Genomic DNA, 9322 nt, shown 5'->3' on the forward strand with positions numbered 1-9322 from the left:
TCATTGTTGTTTGGCAGGCCCGGGCTGGATTTGAACCCGCCACCTTAGGTGTATGTGGCTGGCGCCTTAGCCACTAGAGCCATAGGTGCCAAGCCCAAAAATTGAGACTTTTTAAAAACGCTGCAGGACGTGGGACAAATTGTTAAAAATCAGGACTGTCCCGCCAAAAGTGGGACGTCTGGTCACCTTATCCTAGAACCTAAAATGAGGAAAAAGGTGTCATCTTGGCCCTTACCTCCTATGACATACACAGTGCTACCAGGGCCATTTAAAGCGTTGGTGGCTTTTTCCCCTGCCATGTAGATTTGAAGATTGTGCAGGTTCTGAGTACCCACTGACAAATTCAGACCACGGAGAGTCTGGCCCACCTGGCCCAGGGAAGAAGCCCTGGCTGTGCCTCCTAACCTGGAGTTGGGGGAGGGGGGCAGCTGGGTACCCAGTGGTCCCATGCTTGTGGCTGGGAAAGAGACTCCCACACAGAGCAAAGGTCTTTCCCAAGAGCTGTTTGACCAGGAGGCTGTAAAGTACGTCTGTGTAGAGAGGCCTGCTCCCTGCCCTGGCTGAGGGTAGCCTCCCATTCAGGGGAGGAGATGGAGGCAGCAGTTTGTAAAGGTGAGTGGGGCCAGGGCCCCAGGGTACACTTCACACACACAAGGGGAAGTGACCAGAATGGGAAGGGCATTATCTGCCTCAGCAAGGGCAGAGGCGTCGTTCTCAAGGTGTCCCTGGGTACTTGCCTAATTGCAGTGGAAACAGCTCCGTGGTGCACACTTGCCTCCTTTCTCTGGGGAGCTAGACTCTTCTTCCTGGGTACTCTCGAGCTACCTGGTGTATACTGCCTTAGAGGGGTTTCATTGTTGTTTGCATATTTTTACTTTTTACTGGTAAAAATAAATGTACGTGCAGCAGTGTGCAAGGGTCACTTGTGCAGAGCTCAATGAATTTCCATACGTGTGCATACTAACACACCAGACAAAGAGACAGAAGACAGCCAGCACCCCCGAGGTCCCTCCCTGCCCCTTTCAGTGGGTTCTGGAACTCACTCCTGATTGTGGACCTTGTGTTTGTTGGCTGTTAAAGGACCCTCTAGTCCTGATGGCTCTTGTGGGAGAGCCTGTTTGCATCCACTGGAGAGAGAGATTCAAAAAATCCTTTCTGTTTGTAGTCTCAGCCTCTCCTGTGGGGGCTGCACCTGCTGGGCAGTCACCAGATACAGTCCATTCTCACTGTCTAAAGAAGTTAAGTTCTGGGAAGTTGCTGTAAACCCTGACTTGGCGTGGACTGAGCCATAGCTCCTAGGGGAAACACAAGGTTAGGTTCCTTTGAGCCCCTGGTCACAACCTCATTAGATCAACATATAACTTTGTTTCATGTGCACGTGTCTGTTTAAAGGCACCTTGTTTAGTATATATTGTTGATGTGTTGACACTGAACACAGCCAGCAGGACTATAACCCATGCTGACTGAAGCATGTCTAACAACACATTATCTCCATAAGGCACATCCCAGCCTGCTTGAGCTTAGCAACGTGAGACAGCCCTTTAGTACCACATTTAGGGGCCATTTTAAACAGGGAAATCACCAAGAAAAAAGACTCGAAATATGGCACTAAGTAGGCGGCAAAAAGTTTAAGAGCTGAAACAAGAAGGCAGAGAGTTGCCCTGTTTGTCCTCAGCTGGGAGCATGCACATTGGACACCTCAATTTTTTTTGCTCCCTGTGTGTGTCTGCATATGACCATGAAAACAGCAATTCTAGAATTCTTTTTCTGGAGTGGCCATTGGAGCTGTCCTCATATGAGGTCTGACAGTTTCATTTGGGAGCTTGTTTTGAAGGGTAGATTAGGTGCTGGCACCAGTGCATGGTGTCCTAAGGGGAGTACTTGGAAGGCCATGGCGGTGATACTCAGCAGTGAAGTGTGTAGCGCTCTTCCTAGCTGGCTGTGACAGAGGACCTGGTGGGCAGGCAGAAACAGGACTGTCACTCTGTTTATTAAAGCAATGAGGCTGCGCTTTAGAAGTCTTAGAGAACAAACTCAGGCCTCTCCTCCCACGGAGAATGTTTGAGGACCTGGAAGTGGGCTCTTGATGTGTATTTATAAGATGGCAGTGTAACAGGGAAAAATTGGATGTAGTATGCTGAAGTGTTGACCTAGCTCCCTCAGATTGTTGATTTATAGGAAGCTTTTTTCTCCTTCTTTATAATTGTATCTACTTTCTAAATCTGTATCATGTGCATATGTACGTTTATAAACAAGAAAGAAATTTTATGAAAGGAAGAAGGTTTTAGGGAGGCGCCTGTGGCTCAGTGAGTAAGGCGCCGGCCCCATATACCGAGGGTGGCGGGTTCAAACCCAGCCCCGGCCAAACTGCAACAAAAAATAGCCGGGCGTTGTGGCGGGCGCCTGTAGTCCCAGCTACTTGGGAGGCTGAGGCAGAAGAATCGCCTAAGCCCAGGAGTTGGAGGTTGCTGGAGCGACTCCGCTGCACTCTACCGAGGGCGAAAAAGTGAGACTCTGTCTCTACAAGAAACAAAAAAAAAAGGAAGAAGGTTTTAAAAGTTGCTGCTTCACAAAAGACAGCATATACCAAATTTTTAAGAGGCCTAGGAATCCTGCTGACCAGCTGTGTGTTACCTTAGGCATCACGTCTGTTTTATTTTCTCAGGCAAAGGGCGTGGAGCTACAGGAGTTTGCATTGTACGGCTCATTGCCTCTCACTTAGAGGGGTTTTTGACGTGCCCAGCTTCCAGACTCACAGTTGTGTCCGGGGTGTCCTGTGAAGTGTGGTCTGTTGTTAAGAGTCCCACCCTGACCCCTCAGCTGGTCATTACAGAAACCTTTCTGATTGAAAGAAATAGTACTTTAAGGCTAAATTTTAATGGGCACCAAAAAAAAAAAAAGAGAAAGGAAAAGAAAAGAACCATCACTAATTAGTAAGTTGAATGAAGTGATCAGATCAGAGGATCTGTCCCAGGTAAGGGTAATTGAACATCCCTGGAAATGGTGTCAAGCTGAAGATTTTCCCAGTGATTTATTTTAGGTCTTTCCAAATACAAATAGTCATAATGCCAAACACGGATCCGGAAGTGTTGTCTTTCCCTTTTCCGGGAGTTCTGTGTGGGAGGGTATTTTAAAAGTGATGTATGGGCATGGCTGTATGGAATACAGATGATGAAAACTGTGGCTAGCGTCTTGAGCAGTGAGTTCCTCATCTGAGCTATCCAGGCTCTCTGTGACATCTACCCTGTGTACAGTGGGGCAGAGTGCCATTCTGACAAGCAGGCTCCAGTCCACACTCGTGTGACTTGGGCCAGACTCCTCCACCATGCAGCAGGCCTGGAGTGCAGCACAGTCAGGGCAGCCTCATTCAGACCCTGCTGGCTCTCAGTAGATGCCCAGCCTGTGCTGGGTACAGCAGATACAGAGATGACCAGGATGAGGCCCTGCCCTTATGGGGCTTGCAAAGGCAGATAGGCACACACAGCATTAAGATGCGGTCTGCTAGGACCCGTATGGACAGTGTCCTCAGGGGCCCAAGAGTCAGCCTGACCACCTGGCCCAGCACCTGCTGTGGTCTTGCATTGATGGCAGACAAGGGTTCATTTTCATGACAGAATGGCTCCCTGGCTTACCCATCACGTCCAGGGTAAGATTTGACCTACATCTCTGTTCAAGTGGAAACAATATCAGTAACACCAGTAACAACACACACAAGCGCCAGGCACTGTGCTACCTGCTTTCCCTGGATTAGCTCATGGAATCCTCACAATCACACTGGGAGGTGTAGATAGGGGATTGTCTCTGAGTCTTCACCGCCACACTGGAAGGTGTGAACACTACTATTTTCCTCATTATACACTGAAATCGTAAATTCCCAGGTTCTGGAATTTTCCCTAGAGCATGTTGCTAGCCTGAGCCCCTAAAGCTGGCTCCGCAGTCCCCAGGGCTATGCCATTAGTGTTCAGTTCCACCGAACCCAACACAAGGACGGGATCTCTTGGAAATTAGTGCTTGAACAATGTACTTTCCAAAATAAGTTTGTGAAGAAGGGGAGCACGTTAAGGAGAAGGAAGGAATGAATCTGGAGAAGAGCAAACTTACCCTGTGCTCCTTTGGAGGGATCCTATCCTTTAACAGCAACAACAAAAATTATTTTCTCTGATCAAAAGTTGTTTTCCTATGAGATGAAGTTAGGGTGAGCTTTGTGGCTGATGGCGGCTTCCTGCACCTGCAGCGTGTGCCTCCCAGAAGTGTAACACTGCATTTCCTGCCTTTCTTAGCAGGGGCTCTTCCAGATTCTTAGCAGAGGGGACCCCACAGGTCCAGATGCTAAGTGCCAGTCTGGGAGACACGCTGGTAGGCTGTCTGTTGCAAACCCAGGTGCGCTGACAGTTTAAACCCGTTGTTATTTGGGGAGGAGAAATTGAGATGCAAGCCCCTTAGCCAAATCCCCAAGAGATTAAGGTTGTCTGTGTATTGAGGCAGGAAGAGGTAAACAAAGGAGTGTTTTCAGCTGATTTTGTCTGAACGGATGCCATATCTACATTATCCTGGGATTAATGGCATTTTTCACATGTTTAATCTCAGAAGCTATTTTATGTTGCAGCCTGACCCTGAATGTTTATGCTTTAGAGCTGTCACGTTGTAAGGTCTTCAGCCCCCAGAGCTGCCTTATCCTGCACGTGGCTGTGTCCCATTCGCTTTTCCTGCACTCCCAGGCTGAGGACGGCACAGACCCCCGATCTTGTGCCCCTAGTGTGAGTGTAGAGGCCACCGAGACCTTCTCCCACAGAACAGAATGGCATGTCACCCAGCTGCTCTGACTACACTTACCTGGGACAAAGATGCAACTTGTCTGGGGCACGGCATTGTGGGAAATGATGCTCAGCCCATCACCCCTTTCTCAGCTTACCTATTGAGGCTCCAGGTGGAATCTCAGGCCTCTGAGCCACAGTAGAGCGGGAGAGTGGTTTTTCTTCCTCCTGTCTAGACCCCTGTTCACTGCTCCTGCATACCCATGAGGCTGTTCCTGGGCAGTCTCTGTGAAGGGATCTCAGTGTCTCAGGGACTTTGGCCCATATGCATTCCTGACAAGGAAGAAGGTGGCAAAGAAGAGAGTATAAAGTACAAGGAAAGGCCAACACTCAGGGGGAAAGAGACGGGAACCAAAAAGGAAAAACTGCAGAAAGATCGTAGCCATATGCTTGGCCCAGCATTGGGTGACTCTGCCATTGTAGGCTGCCTTATTCCCCTCGGCACAGCCTGGCACAGCAGGGGTGCTTGCTCAGTCCTGTGGGTCTGCGCATGAACACAGATGCACACGTGCACACTCGGCACAGCTGGAAACATTGCTACTGCACAGATGGGCAACGCAGCAGGTGGCCCTTCTGTGCTGGGGATGGGATTCTGCCAGCACGCTCTGATAGAAAGGAAGGAAAAATTACCTTCCAGCTCAAGCTAGTTGCATTGTTTGCGACACTGCCGTTCCCGTGAGCAAACTGGAAGGAGGATATGATTTGCCTCAGGTCATCTGAGATGTCAGCCTTGGGCATGGTCCATAGGGGTCTCCTTATTTGCCCACCACTGGGGTCCCCAGCTTCTTTCTAGGGCTGCCTCTCGCTGCAGTCCCCAGGAACGCTGCAGGTGCCATTCCAAATAATCTCCTCTGCTGATTTGTAAAATATTTACTTTTCCTCAAATAGAATTGTCCAAGTGTACAGCATAAGGAATGTGTCTTGTGCCCTCATGGTAGGAAGGGACCCCAGGGTCAGGAACCTGACACTGAGCTGCAGGGAGGCCAGGCAGTCAGCCAGAGCACTCCAGATGTGCTGGTGCTGCCTTGGCATTTAACAGCAGCTGTTCTGCCTCTAATTTAAAACCCAAAGTGGAAATTTTCCCTTCCTGCACACTTAGTCCTAACAGAATTATTCAGAGTATGGTGTTACTGAGGCAGTAAGTTTAAGCTGTAGTGAAGTCCCCATCTCCAATCAGCAAAGGGTGCCTGACTAGCACACACTTGGGAGGAACTGAGAGGAACTGGGACCTGACACCTCAGGTCAGCAGGGAGCAGAGGGTACCATGGTCACCGTGTATAGAGAAGAGATCAAGGGAGAGAAGAAAGGAGCCTTTTAAGAAAAAAGTAAAACTCCAGAGAGAGACTGTGAGGACACTGTGGAACTCTTCCTGAGAATGAGGGATGAGACATACAGATTTTATATAAAAATGCAGCCACCTAGCACCTTCCACATTCCAGACAACTACTGGGTTCTCTGGACAGGAATGAAATTTCCCTGCAAATGAGCCAGAATTTGAACTATACCTGGAACATGTCTGAGGCATGTTTTTGTTCACAGACACGTGCTTAGTGAACCAAAGGCACTCATCAGTGGAGTAAATGGCCACCTAGCAAAATGTCTAGTGCCCAGTGCAGTAGAACAAGCGTCTCAAGAGAATTACCAAAGAATTAGAGAAGATGTGACAAGGAGGTGGCACCCACGCGGGGCCCTGGTGGACAAGTCCTCATCACCTCACCTGGCCTGTGGCCACAGCCTCCCTCTCAGCTTCCCAGACTCTCCACCAAACCTCCAGACAGTGGCTGTGGTCTAAAACTCCTGTGGCTCCTCATTATGGGCAGAAAATCAAAGGCAGACGCGTGGCACACACCTCCTCATTCTGCCCCCTCTGCCGGTGGCGGGGCCTTCCTTATGCCTGCCCCACCCCCTGGCCTGGAAGATTTGTTTTCCTTCTCCAGGTCCCAACCCCAGGCTGCACCCCAACCCCCACCCACCAGCATTAGTCCCTGTGTCCACAGAGCGCTTTGTAAATTTTAGCATTTCCCAGTTTCTACTGCAGGTATTTGTGTCTCATTTTTCCAACTAGACTTTGAGCTATTTGAAGGGACACTTTGTTTATTTTTCTGCCTCGGAATTGAACACAATCCTTGCCCATAGCAAACACCGACTGATTGAATGAATGGACAGAGGAGAGGAGGAGCAGGGGAGTAGGAATGCTGGGCTCCAGCTCAGAATAGAAAGTAGGGCTGGACTGCATGTTGTAGGTCAGGAACAAATGAGGATTCCCAGGTTTGGAAGCAAAAATTAGCTGAGACCTGGACAAGGCGGTAGGAGGCTGGAGGGAAGGCCCCAGGAGGACAGGCCCCCCATGAGGCAGGCCCCTGGTATGTTTACAGTTTTTAAAAGACAAGAGAACAATAGTGTGCCTACCACATTCAAGCATGTCGGGAAATCAGGTAGTATATGTTGTTCCAAAATGACAGGATCACGTTAAAGAAATCTTACCTATGTATGTACTTATTTTTATCCCTTTTCAGAGAGGATTCCCTAAGAGGAAATTGGGTTTAAAATGCACATTGATCTTACAGGAGCAGTTGTATTTAATTTTTTGTAGCTCTGACTGAAGGAGTATAATCCCTTTGATACATCTTTAAAAAGAAAGCTAAGTTTCTTAAAGAAAAGTAACAGTCTCACCAAAGGGCCCCCGGACCTATTTCCCCTACCATCCTGACTACCCTGAGCTCTGTGTGGGAGAAGCAAAAGGAAGAGGATATAGGTCTGTCTTGCATAACTTTATTCCTTTACCCCCAGATAAGGGCCTGCCCCCTGCAACAACAGGGCCTGGAGCTAACGGGCAGCCTGCCCCTCCCTGGATCACCATAGCTCGGCAGAAGCGACGAGGGCCCCCGGACCAGCCACACAACCAGGAGGACAAGCCTGGGGCCCGGACCCTGAAGTCTGAGCCTGGAAAGCAAGCCAAGCCACCCGACAGAGCCCAGGTGCTTAGAGCAAACATTTTCTGGTTTTGTACAGGAAGAAACAGCAGGCCCAGTCAGGGGCTGGGACCCCAGTGAGGATCACATACCCCACATGGGCATCACAGAAACATCACCTGTGATGGTGGTTGTTGTGGTCAAGGACCAGTGAAGCAAAATTAATGATTTGCCAAGTTACAGCCTCCCTGATGGGAGTGCCTGCCGTTCACATGCGCGGGCTGTTAAGGACACAGAGAGAAGTGTGTGAGTCACTCAGGCAGTGGAGACAGCTCCCTGCTTCCGGCCTCCTAGGCAACGCACCTCAGCAACTAGAAAAATGGAAGGAGGTTAAAATAACTTCTGGGTTAGACACACAGTGATATCAGCAGCTCCATCTCTGCTCATTATAAGGTGAGGACCAAGCCTGGCTCTTGGTGCTGTGACAGCCGCCTGCTGGGGTTCCTTGTTTCCCACCTGGGGCTGCAGGGCTGGAATCTGGGGTTCCATTTTGCACTCTGGACTGGAAACAGCTTTCACCAACCCAAACGACTATGCTTAGAAACAGTCCTGAGACTCACAGCTTTCGTATTCCCCCAGCAGCATCCACGGTAAATCCAGAAGTGTGTTCTCCATAGGAGGAAGGGAGCCTGAGCCTGCAGCAGGACCTGCTTCCGTTCATTTTAACCTAAACTGTACCTATACCCAGACTTGAAGGCCCTCATGCAGGCTTAGGGGATTTGTAAAAGAAATAGTAACCAGTTGGGAGCACCGATGATCCTATCAACTGTCATAAAAATCACAAAACATATTCCCACACAGAATTCATTTTGATTTTCAAATGGAATTCCTGCTGTCCAGCCCCTGGGGCTGAGGCCAGGAGTGGGGACAGGGAAGAAGCCCTGAAGCACGTGTGGGCTAGACTAAGGCTGAGCTTGGCTGAGCTCCTGTGCCCAGCCAGCCCAGTGTCAGTGAGTGGACACACCAGAGCTCTCCCATGATGGTGTCAGTGGCATGGTTCAACCTGGGAGAGAAGCCTTGTGGCTTGTTCACTTGGGTTGCATTTGCCCCCCCCCCTCTAAATCAGAGGTGGCTGGACAGTGTCTTTCTTGTGTCCCTGCAGGAGCCTGTGAAACAAGCAGACTTTGTGCGCAGCAAGTCTTTCCTGGTGACCCCTGTGAAGCCTGCAGTGGACCGGAGGCGGGGGGCGGAGCTTGGCCTCCAGGAGGGGCTGCAGAGGGGAATATCACTGTCTCACCAGAACTTGGGTATGAGTCTGCAAATACAACCAAACACTTGGAAATCATTTCCTAGATGCTCCTACATTTCTGGGGTTTTGGGTCGTTTTTCTGAATTATTTGCCATATTGAGTTTTTTTACACAGCTTTTAATGAGATACAATTTACATACCATAAATCTCACCCATTTTAAATGTATAGTTCATTAAGCATATGGTGGACCCATGAACAAATGTGGGTTTGAACTGTGCAGGTCCACTTAGAATATTTGTATAAATATTAAAATATATATTAAAACACTGTAACTTTTTTTTTTTTT

The 9322-nt window shown here is 49.2% G+C and overlaps 1 protein-coding gene across 1 annotated transcript in view; it reads left to right on the top strand.

Moving 5' to 3' along the window:
• The window catches only part of KIAA1211L (KIAA1211 like), a 50009-nt gene that overhangs the window by 39471 nt on the left and 1216 nt on the right, over positions 1–9322 (top strand). Inside the window, exons 8-9 of the mRNA XM_003794341.2 lie at positions 7605–7792; positions 8889–9033. Coding sequence (XP_003794389.1) covers positions 7605–7792; positions 8889–9033 — 333 coding nt within the window. The remainder of the gene's footprint in view (positions 1–7604; positions 7793–8888; positions 9034–9322) is intronic.

This window comes from Otolemur garnettii, unplaced genomic scaffold, assembly GCF_000181295.1.
Source record: "Otolemur garnettii isolate 467f Iridium unplaced genomic scaffold, OtoGar3 scaffold00079, whole genome shotgun sequence".
Classification (NCBI taxonomy): Eukaryota; Metazoa; Chordata; class Mammalia; order Primates; family Galagidae; genus Otolemur; species Otolemur garnettii.